General features: G+C 51.5%; 1 protein-coding gene and 1 long non-coding RNA gene across 7 annotated transcripts in view; one reads left to right on the top strand and one right to left on the bottom strand.

Moving 5' to 3' along the window:
* The window catches only part of CTDP1 (CTD phosphatase subunit 1), a 67,408-nt gene that overhangs the window by 6,139 nt on the left and 41,155 nt on the right, over positions 1-20,114 (top strand). For 4 of the 5 annotated variants that reach the window (XM_055295772.2, XM_055295750.2, XM_055295762.2 and 1 more), the window contains exons 2-5: positions 6,133-6,216; positions 6,915-7,008; positions 8,822-8,950; positions 15,544-15,694. In XM_055295772.2, the coding sequence (XP_055151747.1) occupies positions 6,133-6,216; positions 6,915-7,008; positions 8,822-8,950; positions 15,544-15,694 (458 nt within the window). Of the gene's footprint in view, positions 1-6,132; positions 6,217-6,914; positions 7,009-7,721; positions 7,904-8,821; positions 8,951-15,543; positions 15,695-20,114 lie in introns of those variants that run through there. The other variant, XM_055295783.2, reaches the window with a different exon arrangement.
* On the bottom strand, positions 1,780-3,188 carry LOC129491522 (uncharacterized). 2 transcript variants are annotated; one of them, XR_008660569.1, is made up of 3 exons: positions 3,176-3,188; positions 2,416-2,568; positions 1,780-1,962 (listed from the first exon to the last, which is right to left on the bottom strand). It is a non-coding gene; the product is annotated as an uncharacterized lncRNA (long non-coding RNA). The 2 variants fall into 2 exon arrangements; XR_008660570.2 differs by lacking the exon at positions 3,176-3,188 and adding an exon at positions 3,081-3,157.

The following is a 20,114-nucleotide window of genomic DNA, read 5'->3' as shown; positions in this document are numbered from 1 at the left end:
AGTAGAGACGGTTTCACCATGTTGGCCAGGCTGGTCTCGAACTCCTGACCTCAGGTGATCCTGCCTCAGCCTCCCTAAGTGCTGGGATTACAGGCGTGAGCCACCACACCCGGCCACTCGGGCTCTTTTGGGGCATAATTTTTGACTTCAAAGTTGCAAGAACAGTGCACAGAATTCTCACACTAGCTTCACCCCAGATTCCGCAAATGTTAATGTTTTGCTGAGTTTGCTTATCTTTCCCCATGCACACGCACATTTTTTGGAGTAGGAGAGTTAGTTGCAGGTGTGATGTCACTTCACCCCTAAATACTTGAGTTTCCTGAAAACAAAGATGTTCTCTTACATAATTGGTGTGCAGTTACCAAAATCAGAAATGAACGTCCAGGCAGTGCTGTCTCCTGCTCTACAGATTTCCCCACAGTCCTAATAAAGCCCTTTGTAACAAAAACAAACCCTGGACCCCACGTGGCGTCGCTGGCTACACCTTCAAGAGTCTGCTCCTCCGTCTTTCTTTCTTTCGGTATCATTGCCTGGTTTTGTAGGACATCCCTCAGTTAGATCGTAGCTGTGCACTCCGGTGAGACTGTCCCAGAGCCTGCGCTTGATGAAGGTGGTGTCTGTTGCAAAAAGTTACTCCTTTTCCTGCTGTCATTCAGTATCTTGAAAGAGATACTTTGTTATTACATAAATACATTCTCACCAAGCTGACCCACTGTTTTGGGTATCCTGTCAGTGATTCCTGCCTGAGTCGCTTCAATTCTAGGGTGATACTCCAGCGGTGGTGTTCTCAATTCCAGCCTTTCTTCTCCGTTTTTTGGTTGACTTTCTGCCATAAGAACAAATAAGGCCGAGCATAGTGGCTCGTGCCTGTAATCCCAGCACTTTGGGAGGCCAAGGTGAACAGATCACCTGAGGTCAGGAATTCGAGACCAGCCTGGCCAATATGGTGAAACCCCATCTCTACTAAAAATACAAAAATAGGCATGATGGTGTGCGCCTGCAGTCCCAGCTACTCAGGAGGCTGAGGCAAGAGAATCACTTGAACTCCAGAGGCAGAGGTTGCAGTGAGCTGAGATCACACCACTGCACTGCAAACTAGGTGACAGAGAGAGACTCAGTCTCAAAAAAAAAAAAAAAGAACAAATAATTAACATGTCTATTTAGCAGTGTAGGCTTATGGTTTCTTATTTTATTTAATGGCTTATAATCTGTTGTTATTATTTGCCTTGACACACAACTTATCCCAGCTGTGGCCGGCGGGATCCCCGTGGTGCTGGTTCCCGGCAGCTGAGTCTTGGAGCCCTGCCGCCTTGTGTGCATAACAGATTCTAGGCTGCTGCTCTCCTGGCCACAATCCTGGAATCAGCCATTCTCCAACAAGTCGTGCTTCCTCTTAGTGGAGAATGACATTTAGAAACCCAAGGTGTAGGTCCAAAAAATATACTCTTCCCTCTAAATACATTTCTACACTCAGAATGTTGGAACTTAGGGAAGACCCTGGAGCCCTCCTGATCTGTAGAAGGAGGGGACAAGTTTGGACCCACCTGGTGCAGATGCTCAGAGATGATGACGTCCGTGGTCCAGGCCCAGCCCATAGCCCTCTCTGATGTACCCATGCCCTCAGGCCTCCCCTGAGAGAGCTGAGAGCCCAGAACCCCGCAGAGTTTGGTACTTACTATACTTGTGTATTTTGAGGAAAATAACTTGTTTAGAAATTGCATGTCATGGCCTTCTCATGGATTTTCTTTAGGACAAACCAAAAAACATTTATTGGTGACTGATTGGACATTTTTGGGCTGAGCTGTTTGGTTGGGTGTTTTTACGTTTGTGTATCCGCATTAAAGAATCCACAGCGTGTCACTCCCCGTTTTAAGGTGTGGAGACGTTTCTCTGCCTGGAGCTGGAGCGTGGAGGCTGGAATGAGAGCATTCAGGGCTTTTCACCCCTGTTTTGTGTCAGCGTCTGCAAAGACAGTGTAGAAATGTCTCGTATTGAGAAAAGACGTTGCTCTCTGCTCCCTGTCTGCACGTGGGTTTCCCGGCCTTTGCGCACACAGACATTCTGAGCCAGATGGCCTGGCTGGGAGCATCCCGCATGCTGTGGGATGCTGAGCAGCTTCCCTGCCTCCAGGTGTGATATCCAGGAGTGTCTCCAGCCACTGCAGGGGTCCTGGGGGAGCAGAGCCTGCACTAGAATAAGACAGGCAGAACCTTTCAACCGCAGTACAGAAAATTACGTGACTCTCTGACGTGGCTAGGATGCGAATGATTTTCTACGAAGGCCTGTGTTTGGTCCACGTTGCTGGAAGCCTGGGGAGTGCTGCCCACGTGCACTGGGCGCAGGTGCCCTTGGCGTCAGGAGCCAGCCTTGGCTCTGCCACCGGGACCTTGCATGGTTGTCATTTCCAGCCCTCACCTGCTTCCTCCTCGTCTGTCAAGACCCAGCTGTTACAGCTGCTGTGACACTGTTCTAAGAAGTTTCCTTCCTCATGTAGAACTAGGCATCTGCTGTAGTCATCTGCCTGTGGCACCTCCGTCTTGCAGTCCCTCTTGTCTGACTCGTATTACACTGTTGGTGACAGCAGGCAGTTGACTCAGCTTATAGTCAACTTTCTTCAGACCTCAGGCTGCGCTGATGGCCCGAGGGAGGCTGTTTGTGGGAAGCAGGGCCAGCTTACACTCGCTCTTAGACCTGTGTGCTGGGGAAGGCAGGTGGCACCTGGTCTTGCTACCAGCACTTCCTTGGAGCAGGAGGCCCCTGTCCTTTGTGGCAGCCTAGTGTCACTGTGCGAGGAGTCACAAAGCTTCCCAGGCAGGACTAGGGCTGGGGAAGAGTGAATGGCTCCCAGGGTGCACTCGGGTTGGGAAAGAGTGGACAGCTCCCAGGGTGGACTCGGGGTGGCGAAGAGTGGACGGCTCCCAGGGTGGACTCAGGCTGGGGAAGAGTGGACGGCTCCCAGGGTGGACTCGGGCTGGGGAACGGTGGATGGCTCCCAGGGTGGACTCTGGGTGGGGAAGAGTGGATGGCTCCCAGGGTGGACTTGGGGTGGGGAACAGTGGAGAAAACTTTGCAGAACACACTTTGCAGGCGTCTGGCAGCCGTTGATCCATTTGTGTGAAGCCCCACTGGCTGGAAGGTGCCCCCGCCCCGCACCGCCGTGGAGTTTTCTGGGCACCTTGGTGGGTCATCCGTCATCGGTCATGCCTTTGAGTCTTTCTGGACTCCTCTGTTCCGTGCGTTTATGATGTAAGCTTGATAAGTTCTGAAGTCAGGTAGTAAAAGTTCTCTGTTATTTTTGAAAATTGAGATTCTAGGTTTCCTGAATTTCCATATGAATTTCAGAAGCAACTTCTCAATTTTACAAAAAAACACCTGTTTATTGGTTAAGCTAGAGACACCATAGATCTTTCTTCATGTTAACATGTTTGGGAGAGATTAGCAAAATCCTCCTAGTTCATATTTGAGGATTCCTTTCCCTCTCTTCCCCTTGCAGGGGGTAGAGCAAGGAGCCCGCCGTGAGCTGGTGTCCTGCGTGGGGCAGAGGGTAGAGCGAGGAGCCTGCCATGAGCTGGTGTTCTGCGTGGGGCAGGAGCTGTGCAGAGTTTCCTTGCAGAAGGCTGGTTGCAAAATGATGTCAGCTGGAGACCAGGAATGCCTGTTAGAGGGACTGGGGCTCCCAAGTGGGGTTGCTGCCAGGACTGGGGGAGCAGTGCCTGGGGGAAGGCCGTGCGGCCACTGGGAGGACTGGGTTTGGGTGTTGGTGGTGGGGGCTGCAGAGCCCTGTGGGTGGACCAGAACAGCGCAGCCGGGGAGTTGGGGGCTGCCGGGCATCAGGGAGGAGCCTGCATGTGGAGGCCCCACGTGTGATGGCGATGGGGACACAGACTCCTGGGCGGGGATGGCCCCTGTGGCCTCAGCAAGCAGGGAGCAGGTGTCCCTGAGGCCTGTGAAGCCTGGCAGTGTCTTTGACCAGGTGTGGTGACCAGGAGGGAGGATGGTCCAGTGTGGGGTTTGTGCATTCACTTTTTTTTTTTTTTTTTTCAGAGGTTGGGTTTTTTAGGTTAAGTCTGCTCACTGGGGCATTTTAGGGCAGAACTCTAATCATTCATTGTAAAGTATTTTGATAAGATTAAAGAAATCATACTTGTCGCCTTAGAAAGTTTAACACACCTTTTCAAACAAGGTGTCACTATTTTGTTGTCTGGTTTAAGAAAAAAAACCTGATACAGGTTGAGTCTCCCTTATCCAAACTGCTTGGAAACAGAAGTGTTATGGATTTCTGGATTTTTTTGGATTTTGGAATATTTGCATATATACATGACGAGATGTCTTGAGGCTGGGACCTGAGTCGAAAGGCGGAATCCATTTATGTTGCATATGCACTGTGTACGCACAGGGTCAGGGTTAGGGTTTCAGGCCCAGGACCCAGAGCAGCTCAGGTTCTTGATAGTCACTGGCAGCCCACTCCATCCCCGAGGGCTCGGAGCCCCGCACCGTGTCTCCTCAGCACGGTTCCTCCTCCAGGATGATCTGCACACGCCCATCCTCCTCCCCAGGAAGAACTCCCCTCCACTCCCCTCCAGGCTGCAGACCCGCCCCTCCCAGTCTCCCTCCAGGATGCAGGCTACAGACCTACCCCTCCAAGTCTCCCTGAAGGATGCAGGCTGCAGACCCGCCCCTCTGCTCCCCTCCAGGATGCAGGCTGCAGACCCGTCCCTCCCAGTCTCCCTGCAGGATGCAGGCTGCAGACCCGCCCCTCTGCTCCCCGCCAGGATGCAGGCTGCAGACCCGCCCCTCCCAGTCTCCCTGCAGGATGCAGGCTGTAGACCCGCCCCTCCCAGTCTCCCTGAAGGATGCAGGCTGCAGACCCGCCCCTCCAAGTCTCCCTGAAGGATGCAGGCTGCAGACCCGCCCCTCCAAGTCTCCCTGAAGGATGCAGGATGCAGACCCGCCCCCCCACTCCCCTGCAGGATGCAGGCTGCAGACCCGCCCCTCCCAGTCTCCCTGCAGGATGCAGGCTGCAGACCTGCCCCTCCGAGTCTCCCAGCACAGCCTGCCGTGGCACAGTGGGCATGGAGGATGTGGCTCCGCCTTGTTTCCGCCTGTGCCCTGATCGTCGCGCCATTTCGATGACATAGCTGGGGGTCTCGGTGGGCCATGGGGCATCCCGCCTGGAAAGGTCCCATTAACAGATGCAGCTTGGGTGGCTGTCTCATGTCCGCAGGGCACAGTGGTCGGAGCAGCCCAGCCGGGAGGGGGGTGTGGGGGCTGCGAGTACCTTGTGGGGGGGGTGCTGAGTGCTGAGCAGCCTCATGTCCGTGGGTGGGGTGGTCGGAGCAGCCCGGCTGGGACAGGAGTGTGGGGGCTGTGAGCACCTAGGGGTGGATGCTGAGTGCCGGGCGGCCTCGTGTCTGCGGGGCAGGGTGGTCAGAGCAGCCCGGCTAGGATGGGAGTGTGGGGGCTGCGAACTCCTAGGGACACTGAGTGCCGGGCAGCCTTGTGTCCACGGGGTGGGGTGGTCAGAGCAGCCCGCTGGCGTGGGAGTGTGGGAGCTGCAGGCACCTAGGGGTGGGCGCTGAGTGCTGGGCGGCCTCTGGTCTCGTAGCCTTCAGATTTCAGCACTTCTATGGCTTCTGCCAGATGACCACTGTTTGGACAAATAAAACAGTTTGTGTTTATATAAAACGAATGTTACAGTAGTTTTGTCAGGAAAATGTAGTTGCATCAGCCTCTCTCTAGACTGGGAATGATATGAAAGTTTTAGATTTTATAATTTCTCTATCAGAAATGTCAGAGGATCACATATATATAGTGTATTTTGAGACGACTTTATGTTATCTCCAGGTCTCGTCTTTGGACCAGACATCCTTAGTTTTTTCAGCTGTTCACGGGTGGCCATGGGGGTGGTGAGATGTGGTGGCGTGTCGTTTTTCGTGAGAGAAACCCGTAGGTGGAAAGTCCTTTCATTTTATAGACAAAGAAGTGCCCTCAAGGGGTGATGTCACCTGCCTACAAAGTTATGCAAGAGTTAATGTAGAATTGGTATAAAAACTTAGATTTTAAGATTCTTACTCGGGGGTTCTTTTGATAAACCAAGAGATTTTAAAGTGTTCTTCCCTTTGTGTTTCGTAGAGCGGTTCTGGTGAGGTTAGAAGGATGCAGCCACCCGGTTGTCATGAAAGGCCTGTGTGCTGAATGTGGCCAAGACCTCACCCAGTAAGTATCCGGAAGAGTGAGATCGCTGCCTGCCGGGGCTGGAGGTGGTGGCCTCCGGGGAGTCCGAGAAGCTGTGTTGGGAGCACAGTGAGGGCGTTGGTTTCCCAGCGGCAAATGCAGACGCCTCCCTTGGGCCCCACGCGAGTCACACTCAGTGGGTTTCCTTGGAGGCAGTCCTTCCTGCTCTGCTGTGTCACCCCAGCCTCATGCCATTCTCAGGTGTGGTGGGGGGGGTGGGGTCTGTGGAGGGCTGAGACCTGTTTTCTCCTGACTGTGAAGACGCAGATCGCTGAGTGCCTGGAGTATCCCCTCCCTCGGGGCAGCCTGGCTGGGCCCCCGAGTGCGCCATGCTGGGGGCTGCTTTACCTCTAATGCCAAGTGGGAGGTGCAGCAGCTACTTCTGCATTTTCATGGTTGAGGGCCTATTTCTGCTTCCGTGTGACTTTGCAGTTTGTGTTCATGAAGAACTGTGGCTCTGTGTGTTCGTGAGTGTGGCCATGAGCTCAGTGTTTCCACCAGTTTTCCTGTCTTTAAACAGTGGAGAATGTCTCCACAGTTGCCGACAGAATCAAATTCTGTGCTAAGATAGCAGCGTGTGTCTGTTAAAACATCAGCTGGAATCCTGTCACTTAGAGCCCAGTGTGCATCTGTGCACAGGGACTCAGCTGAAAGCCCTAAACCTGTCCTTGCACTCACAGGTTGCAGAGTAAGAACGGGAAGCAGCAGGTGCCGCTGTCCACGGCGACCGTGTCCATGGTGCACAGCGTGCCGGAGTTGATGGTGAGCTCTGAGGTGAGCCGGGCGTTAGTGGCGGCGTGTTGGGGAAGCGCGGTGCTCTGAGGAGGGCGGCTGCAGGAGGAGGGCGGCTGCAGGAGGAGGGCGGCTGCAGAAGCACTGATGTGTGGTTGTCATCGTTGTTACTGAAACAACCCCTCATCACACGGATGACTTATGGGACTGCTGCCTTCCTGAAACAGGGACGGTTGCCCTTGGTTCTCCACAGACAAGTCTGCCTGCAAAAGTGACTCGGGGCCCCAAGGCTGCATGACCTGCGTGTCGGGAACACCGGGTGCTGCCGCCGCAGCTGTGAACAGCCAGGCTCAGCCTGGGTTCCCTCGAGCCAGGTCCTAACTGGGGAGGGATGTGACAGCTGCTTGTGGAGCTCGGGAGGTAGCCGTGCCGCCAAGGCGTGTGCCGGATGAGCCGGAAGGGCAAAGCGTATATTGGGGCAGATAATGGCAAGGAGTTGGTGGCCAGGGGTGGGGCGGGGGCAGGGGGACGTGGGTGGCAGCACCTTGTTGGCTCCAGGAGTGGCTGCTGCTGGTACCAGTGGGAAGCTGGCTCGGGAGAGTGGGCACACGCAGGGGTGGGTTGGGGGTCCCAGGAGTGTTTGCCTTGTAGCCGACAGGAGAGCCTATGGGGTGTACGTGGGGTGGAGAGAACGGGCAGGTGTTCATGTGCCCAGTGAAGAGTGAGATGGGTTTTTATCTTCGAGTGTCTACGCCTCGTTTATCTATTTCAGGAGTTGCTGGGGCACTGTGGGTCAGCGGCTCCGGGCACCTCCTATGCTTGAGGCAAATGCCGTCTCCCCGACCTCGCTTCACCCCGTGGGTGAAAATGCTCTGGGAGCCGAGAAAAACTAGTTTGTGATCTTACAGACTTCAGGGCTGCACAGTTTTGTAAATAGGTAAAACACTTTCCAGTGTTATGATTTTAGTAAATTCGTGCTTTTAAATGATGGACACCAATTTCAGTCTATCTTTTTATGGGAAAAGCAAAATGCCAGATACAGGATTCTTGGTTTTCTGAATTACCAAACTTTAAACCAATGTAAAATGTGTGTGCATAAACCAAAGCTGGCAAGTTTGAGGGTGAAGGGAGGAGGAAGTACCCCCCATCTCTCCGGCACCTGCCGGCCCCTCTGTGCTTTTCCCTTCGGGGACAGGCACGGGAGGAGGTCCCCCCGAGCAGGACCAGGATTTTGTTGTGAAGGGTGAGGGCCAGTTACAGTGAGAAAGGTCGCGTGGTGCGTCCTAGCGCGTCACATCCCGTGTCCCACGCCGGGCCCCTGATGCCGGGGTGGCCGGGCCCTTGTTAGGAGCACCACTCTGGGCCCCGTGTGGAGGGACACCCCGATGTGCTGTCGCCAGGCCCCCGGGTCTCTTCGAGGCACAAGAATAGGCTGAGCGTGGGAGGTTCTGAGCTCATCGCCCTTGCCCGTCTCTGCTGCCCAGCTTTGGCTGCCCAGCGTCTCCCTTCTCCCAGCCGGCCGACTTGGTTTCTTCATTAATTTTGCAGCTCACTTTTATTGAGCACTCCATACTGTTGAATCCAGCTTTTATAGAAACAACCAGTTTCCCTTCCCCCTCGGTTTTCATTGGCTCACGTATTTAACTGAATTATAAAATTGTGATCACAAGCGAGGTTGCCGTGACCAGGTTGGTGACCGAGGCCTGGCTCTCGGCCCATACGGCGCAGGCCATGGGGCGTGCCGGGGGCTGGAGAGGAACGCATTGATACCGTTTTGTGTTTCTTGATGAAATGGAGTTTTACCTTGAATGCAAACATACTGACTTTGTCATTTCTTGTTTCTTTTTAATTGTAGCAAGCTGAACAGCTGGGAAGAGAAGACCAGCAGCGACTGCATCGAAACCGGAAGCTGGTGCTCATGGTCGACTTGGACCAGACGTTGATTCACACGACCGAGCAGCACTGTCAGCAGATGTCGAATAAAGTGAGTGCGGCCAGCACCTACGGACAGTTTCCCAGGAATTGTGGGTCCTAGAATTTTGATTCGGAAGTGTGTTATCTTGTTTTTTAGATGATTTCCCGTAGGTCAGCCTGGATTTGGAAAGCAGACTCGCTAGTTCTGGCCGTGGGCCATGTGTCTGCTGGGCTGTTGGGGAGCATCCGCGGCCCCTGGACAGACATCCCAACACCCACTGTGTCTCGCACTTCCTGCCGTTTGTGTGGGAGCCCTTTGTGTGCCTGCCCGGCACGCTGTCGGAGAGGGCGGAAGCGTTCCGAGCCTGTGAGGATGACGCAAGGCGTGTCCTGAGAGGGGCGGTCTTGGTGGGTAGGACGTTGGTGTTGGATGCATTTGTGTCGCTGGGATGTTGAGGGCAGGTGGACGCCTGGGTTTGTGCTTGGGAGAACTGGGCTGCAGGAAAAGGCTGGGTGGGAGGTGGCCAACGTGCATTCTCCAGGGGAGATACAGGGGGAAACACAGGGTGAGGGCAGAACCCTGTTTAATGCACACGAAACCCTTCCTGCACCTCAGCTGTGTCCTCAGGATGGAGCCAGAGTAGCTGAATTTCTAGACCGAAGGCTTTTATTGTGTGTGCCAAGAGGTTTGTCCAGAGGCTTGTGTTGGCCTAGACGGTGGCCATCAGGGAGGCTCTCACCAACACTGAGTTGTTTTTTAAATGTTTGCTATTAAACATATAGTATGTGGACTCTGGCGTTAGATTTGGGATTTCAGAGGCCCATCAGTTCTGACCTTACCAGTTCCTAAAGGTTCCTGGGGATCTTGCAGGTCTCGATAGCAGACACTTGGCAGGCTGGAGGGTGCACCACAGAGCTGGGCATCCTCCGCTGCTGAATGCCGGGGTGTGGTACCAACAGCTGGGACAGATTGATGACAGTTACACATAAGTCACATTTGTGACAAGCTTCGTCTGGAAGAAGTTTGGTTAAGTTTGGCCTAGTAAGTCAGGTGGTCAGGGTGATCTGCACAGGTCCCCCAGGTGGCACAAACTCTTGCATTTTATGCTGTTTGCAGAATGAAGAGAATCAAGTAACTGCCGTACTGCATGGGAGTTTCCTTTAGGGCCGGAATTCAGGCCTCACCCACAAAACAGCTTCTATTTCTGGCTGTGTTAGTCATTTGTGTGTATCATGGCATCTTATACAGCAGTCTATTCTTCTATGCAGTATAAACTGTGACTAGATATTTTCAGATTGCTTCGTTCATACCCATTACTCTACTCACTAAGGTTTTTTTATGCCTATTTTCTGACAAACTAGGTATTTTAAAGGATGTAAGGGCTTTATGAAAATACATTCTGCACACATGAACCTTCTTGAGTTGCTGTGGCTTTTGCCTGCTTTTATTGTGCCTTTGGAGTTGGGCATTGAGTGGGTTTTATAGGCACACCTCATTTTATGGTGCTACACGGATACTGTGTGTTCACAGAGAGGAGGCTCGGGGCAACCGGGCTAGCACGTCTGCAGGTGCCATTTTCCAGCAGCGTGTGCCCTCAGGTGTTGTGCCATGCTCTGGAAATTCCCATGTACTTCAGGCTCTTCGTTAGTGTTCTGCTGTGACAGGGAGCTGTAGTCAGTGATCTTTGAGGTCACTGTTGTCATTGTTTTGGGGTGCCACGAACCACACCCACATAAGACGGCAAACGTAATGGGTAGATGTGTGTGTCTTGACAGCTCCACCAACCGGCCATTCCCTGTCTCTGTCCCGGTGCTCAGGCCTCCCTATTCCCTGAGGCACAACAGTATTGAAATTAGGCCAAAGTAGTAACCCTACAGTGACCTCTAAGTGTTCAAGTGGGAGGAAGACTCACCAGTCTCTCACTTTAAATCAAAAGGTAGACGTGATTATGCTTAGTGAGGAAGGCACGCCAGGAGCCGGGAAAGGCTGCAAGCTGGGCCTCTTGCGCTAAACAGCCAAGGTGTGAATGCAAAGGAAAAGTTCTTCAAGCAAACTAAAAATACGACTTCAGTGAACACACAAATGATGAGACAGTGAAACAGCCTTATCGCTGAGAAGGAGAAAGTTGTAGTGATCTGAGTAGAAGATCAAACCAGCCACAACATTCCCTTAAGCCAAAGCCTAATCCAGAGCAAGGCCCCAACTGTCTTCAATTCTGTGAAGGCTGAGAGGGGTGAGGAAAGCTGCAGAAGAAAAGCAGGAAACCAGCACAGGTTGGTTCATGAGGTTGAAGGAAGAAGCCGTCTCCGTAACATGAAAGTGAAGGTGAAGCAGCAGGTGCTGTTGGAGAAGCTGCAGCAAGTCCCCAGGAGATCTGGCTGAGATCACTGATGAAACTAAACACACTAACAACAGATTTTCAGTGCAGACAAAACAGCCTTCTGTTGGAAGAAGATGCCGTCTAGGACTTTCGTAGCTGGAGAGGAGAAGTCAGTGCCTGGCTTCAAAGGACAGGCTGACTCTCTCGTTGGAGACTAACTAATGCAGCTGGTGACTTTAACTTGAAGCCAGTGCTCATTTGCCATTCTGAAAATCCCAGGGCCCTTAAGAATGATGCTAAATCTCCTCTGCCTGTGCTCCATCCGTGGAACAACAAAGCCTGGATGACAGCACCTCTGTTCACGGCATGGTTTACTGACCATTCTAAGCCCGCTCTTGAGACCCATTGCTCAGAAAGAGATTCTTTTCAGAAAAATTCCTGCTCATGGTCACCCAAGAGCTCTGATGGAGACGTACAGGAGAAGAATGTTGTTTTCATGCCTGCTGACACCACATCCACCCTGCAGCCCAGGGCTCAAGAAATGCTTTCGACCTTCAAGTCTTATTATTTAAGAATTACATCTCCTGGCCGGGTGTGGTGGCTCACACCTATAATCCCAGCACTTTGGGAGGACGAGGCAGGTGGATCACGAGGTCAGGAGATCAAGACCATCCTGGCTAATACGGTGAAACCCTGTCTCTACTAAAAATAGAAAAAATTAGTTGGGCGAGGTGGTGAGCGCCTGTAGTTCCACCTACTTGGGAGGCTGAGGCAGGAGAATGGCGTGAACCCGGGAGGCAGAGCTTGCAGTAAGCTGAGATCATGCCACTGCACTCCAGCCTGGGTGACAGAGCAAGACTCCGTCTCAAAAAAAAAAAAAAAAAGGCCGGGTGCGGTGGCTCACGCCTGTAATCCCAGCACTTTGGGAAGCTGAGGCGGGTGGATCACGAGGTCAGGAGATTGAGACCACGGTGAAACCCCGTCTCTACTAAAAACACAAAAAATTAGCTGGGCGCAGTGGCGGGCGCCTGTGGTCCCAGCTACTCGGGAGGCTGAGGCAGGAGAATGGCGTGAACCCGGGAGGCAGAATTTGCGGTGAGCCGAGATCGCGCCACTGCACTCCAGCCTGGGCGACAGCGAGACTCCATCTCAAAAAAAAAAAAAAAAAAAGAACTACATCTCCTAAGGCTGGAGCTGCCTTAGAGAGCGACTCCTCTGATGAATCTGGGAAAATCGAACAGAAAATCCTTCTGGAAAGGATTCACCATTGTGACATTGTGAGTGCCACCAGGAACACGTGTGATTCGTGGGAGGAGGTCAGAGTATCCGCATCAACCAGGAGTTCGGAAGATGTTGATTCCAACCCTCAGTTGGGAAGATGTTGATTCTAACCTTCATGGATGACTTCCAGGGCTTCAAGACCTCAGTGGAGGAAGGAGCTGCAGGTGTGGTGGAAATAGCGAGAGAATTAGGAGTGGAGCCTGAAGATGACTGAATTGCGGCAACCTCAGGATGAAACTTGAAGAGATGAGGAGTTGCTTCTTACGGATGAGCAAAGAAAGTAGTTTCTTGAAGTGGAATCCGCTCCTGGAGAAGATGCTGTGAACGTTGTTGAAATGACGACAAAGGATTTGGAAGATTCCATCAACTTAGTTGATAAACCAGCGGCAGGGTCTACGAGGATTGCCCTTAGTTTTGAAAGCAGTTCTTCTGTGGGTAAAATGCTGTCAAACAGCATTGCATGCTACAGAGAAACCTTTTGTGAAAGGAAGAGTTGATTGATGGGACAAACTTCATTGTCATCTTATTTCAAGAAATCGTCACAGCCACCCCAGCCTTCAGTAAACACCCCTCTGATCAGTCAGCAGCTGTCAGCATCAAGGTGAGACCCTGCGCCAGCAGAGAGAATATGACTTGCTGAAGGCTCAGATGGTTGTTAGCATTTTTTAATAATAAAATTATTTTTATTATGTATTTATTTTTTATTTTTTGAGACGGAGTCTCGCTCAGTTGCCCAGGCTGGAGTGCAGTGACACAATCTCTATATCCTGCAGCCTCCACCTCCCGGGTTCAAGCCATTCTTGTGCCTCAGACTCCCAAGTAGCTGGGACTACAGGCGTGTACCACCACACCTAGCTAATTTTTATATTTTTAGTAGAGACAGGGTTGTGCCATATTGGCTAGGCTGGTCTCGAACTCCTGACCTCAAGTGATCCTCCCACCTCAGCCTCCCAAAGTGTTGGGATTATAGGCGTTGAGCCACTGTGCCCAGTGATTTTTAATAATAAAGTTTTAAAATTAGGTACTTTGTTCTTTTAGACATAATGCTATTGCACATTTAATAAGCTACAGTAGAGTGTCAGCATGGATTATATTCACTGGGAAACCAAAAAATTAATGTGATTCTCAGTATCTCCAGGATAGGCCTGCCGAAGACAGTTGGAGTCTAGTTATAATGTGGCTGTTTCTCAGTTGTATGGTCTGGAAGGCGACAGTGTCCTGCTGTAGTGGGGAAGGGGGTCTAAGTATGAACTGTCTGTCCTCTGCCTCCTCAGTAGCAGTTAGTGTGCCCCACTTGACATCCAGAGGAGACCCTGAGGCTGGTGCCTGGCCCTACTCCTGGCCCCTCTGAAAGCAATTTCAGGGATCAGAGGTGGTGCTGGCCACACCTCCTGAAGCCTGGACAGCTGCTGGACTTTTTACTCTTTGAGTAATGGGAAAGTTGTTACTAGAACTTCTCACTCCTAAATATTTAACAGAGTAGCTTCTTCATGAGGGTCGTAACCAACTTAGAGCTAGAAAAATGTGACTGAACTGAAGTCATCCACCTTTTTTTAAAGCCATTAAGAGTAAATATTTTACTGAGAAAATAACAGGATTTAAAGGATCGAAGTTTAACTTCCTAAGGAAAGCAAACTTATTTGCATGTTGATCATGTGTAAGCGAGTCGGTATCGCTCATCTCATCTGTCTACTAAATATGATTTAGAATTCTTTCAGCTTTTGTGTTGTTATGTAAATGACAGAAACTGTATCTGAAAATCACCCACGCGTTATACCAGGTTACCCGGGAATGTTGATTTCCTTTATACAGTAGCTCAGGAAAACACTGTCAGCACGTGATGTGGGTGGAGGTTTGTTCAGAGCAGCTGCGGTGGCCTTGCTGTGTAACACGTGTCAGCATTTGAAGAAACAGGCAGAAGTGACATCAGTGGTTATCTCATAGTTAGTGTAGGTTGTTCCTGTTGGCTGGTTATCAGGGGTGATTATATCCTAGGCGGTCGTTGCAGGTAGGTAGTTATCATGAGTAGTTAGTGTAGCTATCATCGGTGGTTATGTAGTTATCATAGGTGGTGACTGTTGGCATGGTTATTGGGGGTGGTTATTGTGTAGTTATCACAGGTTGTTACTGTTGGTTATCGGGGGTGGTTATCCTAGCCGGGTCGTTGCAGGCAGGTAGCTCTCGTGAGTAGTTAGTGTAGCTACCATCGGTGGTTATCATGTAGTGACCGTAGGCTGTTACTGTTAACGTGGTTACCCAGGGTGGTTATCTTGAACAGTTGTTGCAGGTAGGTGGTTATCCTAGTTGCCATGGGCAGTCAGTATTCACATTCACTGAGGGCATTCCCGCAGCAGAGAAGGCCGCACTCGCTCACTCTTACTGCGTGCATGGAAAGTGCTTACGCAGTGGATTTTAAATGCCACAGGTAGCCCCTTGCACCAGTTAAGGTCACGTCCTTATTTGGAGGGGTGGGTGGACATGCGTCCTCTGTCCCACGTGGAGAGGCGTGTACACACTTCTATCCCCTGTCCCACGTGGAGGAGCGTGTACACACGCACGTCCTCTGTCCCACGTGGAGGGGCGTGTACACACGCACGTCCTCTGTCCCACGTGGAGGGGTGTGTGTACACAGGCACGTCCTCTGTCCCACGTGGAGGGGTGTGTGTACACATGCACGTCCTCTGTCCCACGTGGAGGGGCGTGTACACACGCATGTCCTCTGTCCCATGTGGAGGGGTGGGCACATGTGTGTCTTCAGGACACCTGTCTCGGGCACACGTGTGTCTTCAGGACGCCTGTCTCGGGTACACGTGTTCTCAGGATGCCTGTCTCGGGCACACATGTGTCTTCAGGATGCCTGTCGGGCACACGTCTGTTTTCAGGACGCCTGTCGGGCACATGTGTGTCTTCAGGACGCCTGTCTCGGGCACACATGTGTTCTCAGGACGCCTGTCTCGGGCACACGTGTGTTCTCAGGACTCCTGTCTCGGGCACACAGGTTGTGGGGGCGGCCGGGGCTCCTCAGGCCTTTTCTCCCGACTGTTGCTGCTGTTCTTTTCAGGGCATCTTTCACTTCCAGCTGGGCCGGGGCGAGCCCATGCTGCACACACGCCTGCGTCCGCACTGCAAGGACTTCCTGGAGAAGATCGCCAAGCTGTACGAGCTGCACGTCTTCACCTTCGGCAGCCGGCTGTACGCACACACCATCGCAGGTCAGTCAGCCGCAACCGAAGGGGCCGTGTGAACAGTGGGTTTCTTTCCTGTTTTCGGTGATGGTTTCTTAAAGATGAAGAAAGAAAAGTCAAGAAGCTCTCCAGCAACTCACTTGTAGTCTTAGGGTTGGTCATCGTGCAGGGGGTTGTGAGAGGTAAGGGAATTCTGCCACCGGGGCTGTTGGGTGGGGCTGTGGCCGCTCTGGCCGGGTGCGGTACTGGGTGGGCTGCTTTGGGAGTTTGTCAGGACCACACGGGCACGTGGAAACTTCTGTGAGCGTCCTCCAACAGATACCTTCTTAATCAGTTCACAAGGACTTTGGGCCAGGCTGCTTGTGTGTGCTCTTGCTGGGTGCTCCCACTGCACACAGCATGACTGTCCCCTACCTACACATGGGTGCCCTTAGGGTTTAGCATTTGCTTCTGTCTCCCTGGGTGATAGCGTGAATGCCAGGCTGTGGTGCCCACTGGGAGGCAGCACCAGCAAGACAAATCAAGGGGACAATGCCACGGGACGGTGACTGTCCCATGTGGATGAAGCGAGGGGATGCCACAGGATGGTGACCGTCTCTTCCACGTGGACAAAGCAAGGGGACAACGTGGGCTGGTGACCGTCTGTCCCACATGGACAAAGTGAGGGGATGCCACGGGACGGTGACCGTCTGTCCCACGTGGATGTGGGCACCAAGTGGCAGTGTAGGCAAGCTCCTCCGTGCTGGCTCCAAAGGTTGTTAGATTGAGCATTTTAAAATTCAAAGGTCTTTCTAGATTGGTCCTCGTCTTTTGTTGTTGTTGGGGAAATGAATCTCGAATCCTCCTTTAATATTTAGTGCCTTTATAGGAAATTGTGATCATGACCTGTAATTCCTCTTGTAATTGAAATTCAAAATATTCACCTGTGACATTATGGCTGCTGCTGCATGGTTGCCTGAGATAGATGATGTGAAGATGAGTAATTATGCACAAGGGTGATTTGGCTCACTTCCTCAGGCCAGTAAAGAAATAACGCCTGCTATGATCTCAGGGTTTTACAGCCCCCAAGTCCATATGTTAAAACCCAGTCTCAAGGCCAGGGTGTTAGGAGGGGCGTGGGAGGTGGTGACGTCATGAGGACTCCATCCTCATGAATGGAATCAGGGCCCTTACCCAGGTGGGTTCTGGGAGCTGCAGGAGATGCAGCAAGCCGGCGCCCACTGACCTGCAGCCAAATCGCTGGCACCGTGGTTGGACGCCTGCCTCCAGAACTGTGAGGAAGGGACGTCTGTTCCTGAGTCACCCACGCTATGGAGTTTCTTTAGAGCAGCCCAGGCCGACTAAGCTGCCCACTGCGTGGACATAGACCCCCAAATCCCTGCGTGTGTTCCAGCCCCAGATTGTGCCGTCGCAGCCAGTGCCAGGCACCTCCCAGGGGCCAACCAATAAGTCACACAAACCGCAGTGACACTGACGCCCACTCAAACCAGACAACTGAGCGGGGCGTCACTCTCACAGTAACAAATGTCAGGGAAAGACTAAAAACCAGAAAATTATTCCTCATGGTCATCATATCCCTGGCTGTCCCCTATTCTCTGTTTTTTTGTGTGTGTAATTTTGCCTAGTTTGTCTTAATATATGCACAAGTTTATATACTGTTCTTTTCACATGAGATTTCATCACTAAGAATTTATCCGTCACGTTGTTATAAATCTTCATCATTTTATGTAAGATTTTTTCCCCTCCTCTGTGGACTGGATCTTCTGGGTGAGTTCTACAACCAGGATTGTTGGGTGAGGGAGTGGTTCCTGACCCCCAGGATTGTGAGGACTGCGCGCCGCATGGCCTGCTCCCTGGGAGGGTGACGGGTTTGCCTCCCGCCTCCCACACAAGGTGCACACAGCGGGCACAGCCCGGTGACCGGCACGTCTGATTCCTGAAGGTGGCAGTCCAGGATGTGCCGGTGATGTTTCTTCTTCTCCTGTCCCATCTTCCATACGTTGATCTAGTGCCCGTGCAAATGTTTCTCATTTGGGGCTTCCTTCTCCAGGTCTCTCTCTAAAGCTGGGTTTCTTTAGGTTGGCTGTTTCACACGTCTTGCTTATCCTTTCTTGAGGTGCATCAACGTTTGCTGGTCAGAGTACACGAGCCCCAGTGAGGATGAGCATGTGGAAGGCTCGGGTCTGTTTAAATGCTTGGCTGGAGGGGGTTTGGGCTAAAAGCAGAGGGGTCCCAGGTTTTAGCCGGGCCACACCCTTGCCGCCCGTCACACCAGCAGGCAGGGCATGGGTCACTGCAATCAGGTTCCACGTTCATGAGGCCTCGTGTGGCAAAAGATAAAGCAGGTGACGAGAATGCCATGTTTCTTTATCAGCCTGAAAGCTGGAGGGAGCCTGGTAGCTGCTCGCAGATTCAGCAGAACATCCATACGGACATCTGCAGGCCGCTGAGCCGCTTAGACAGCAGAGCAAGGAGCCTGCTGTGGGCGCTTGGCTGCGGAGGGCCTCGAGCACGGGTCCTCCTGCAGTGAGACCAGCTAGGTTTGCTGAGCCTCACCGGGCCCTGTCTGGTGCCTTCTCCCTTTCAAGCTCTGCTTTCTATGCTAAAGTTCCAGTATTCCAGTGTGTCCAAGGTATGTTGGCCAAAACCAGACGAAGACATCACAGGAAAACTGCAGACCAGTATCCCTTTGAACATGGATGCAGAAATTCTCAACGGAACACGGGCCCTCGAGCCAGCAACACGGGAGGGGGACTGCGTCCAAGCTGTGGTTCGGGAAGGCTGAGCTTTGCTTCGTCGTGGCTGGCGGGATCTGTAGAGATGACCTGGGTCAGCTTTTCTACAAGTGAGAAAGTGAGGTCCGGACTGAAGCCTGAGGTGGTTGCTGAGCATCTGCTTTTGATGCTTTTCATTTTGAAAGTGACTGTGTTGATAAGCGTGCGTGCTTTCAGTATGATTGGGACAGAGATGTTAAGGGTTTGGGATGTGTGTCATTTATCTGATTGGAGAGACGCTAATAATTCTATTAACAGACTTTAGATTTAGCGACTGCGTGGCCTCAGTGGTCATCTAGAGTTTACATATCGTAAGAAACAGTTGCATTTATTTCTCCTTTAAGTCCAAGTATCTTTTTGTTAATGAAATACTAACAAACCAGTGATATCAGGGAAGGGAAAGCTCCTGGCAGTGCTGCATTTGAGATGTCTGGAGGTGGTGATGCTTCAGCCAGGAAGCAGGTTCATCTTCCCGGAAGATCTTATAGATCCCAGAGTGCATTGTGCATAGCGCCACGGGGCCGCAGGGTAATTGAGGTGGTACACAGAGCAGCTTTTGTGTTTTAATTGTAATGTGTGTGTTTTAACCTGTATCGAAAACAGCAAATGTGTTTCTCGTGTTTGTGATCTCAGAGGTGGTGGTGCAGAGGTTGGGCCCAGTAGGGATGGGCGCAGGGAGTAGTTGATTAAAAGCCAGCGTGAAAACACTAGTGATTATGTGGAGTGCAGTCAGGGCGCATTCAGATCCGGAAGTGGACCCCGTGTGCCACGCGGAGATGTGGAGCCAGGCGTTGCAGGGCGCGTTCGTATCTGGAAGTGGACCCTGTGTGCCATACAGAGGCGTGGGCGTTCCAGGGTGCATTCAGATCTGGAAGTGGACCTCATGTGCCATGCAGAGGCGTGGAGCCAGGTGTTCCAGTGAGACTTAAGTCTTGCGAGAATGTGGGCTGTGTGGTCGGAGTTTGGGTTCATGGTGCTTTTGAGATGTCTCGTCTACCTCCTTTGCTTCATGCGCAAATAACGGTTATGCGGGGGACCTGCGTGCCATGACGAGACCACAGTCCCAGCTCCCGACTCTGGACCGGCTCACTCTTCTGCAATCCAGTCCCCCTTTTGTTCCATGGCATCTGCACGTGTCATGCCAGATAGAGGTTGTGTGTTAATGTGTTCAGTTTTCTTATAATTTCAGCCTCTTGGGAGAGTAATAATTGTGTTGTATTCATTCCTGTACCTTATATTCCTAGCAAAATTCCAAGTAATGTTAAACTCAGTAAATGTTGAATGAACAAATACCCTTAAACACGTTATCTAGGTGCCGTGGAATACCTATCTCTTGAGTATGTCCAAATTTATGGCTTCAGCCACTTGTATGATGAGTAGCTAAAACATTTCTTTTTGAGGCTTCATAATTAACTGTAGCTTTTTCTCTCCAGAATGTTTTAAATGGCTGGTGAAATTAAATTGACATTGAATTTGATGCCTCCAACGTATTTTACCAATGGAATTAATTACCTGAAAAGCCTGTTTTGTTTTTGTTTAGTACCCCTACTTCTACAAACTGAAATACGTTTACTATATATTCTGTGGTTCTTGTAAATTAGCAAGAGATAACTTATTTTTAAATTATCTTTACTTAAAAATATGGGCACTTTACTGTAAATTGAAGACTTTGA

This window comes from Symphalangus syndactylus, chromosome 1 (genome assembly GCF_028878055.3).
Source record: "Symphalangus syndactylus isolate Jambi chromosome 1, NHGRI_mSymSyn1-v2.1_pri, whole genome shotgun sequence".
Classification (NCBI taxonomy): Eukaryota; Metazoa; Chordata; class Mammalia; order Primates; family Hylobatidae; genus Symphalangus; species Symphalangus syndactylus.
This window is presented reverse-complemented; position numbering and strand designations above follow the sequence as displayed.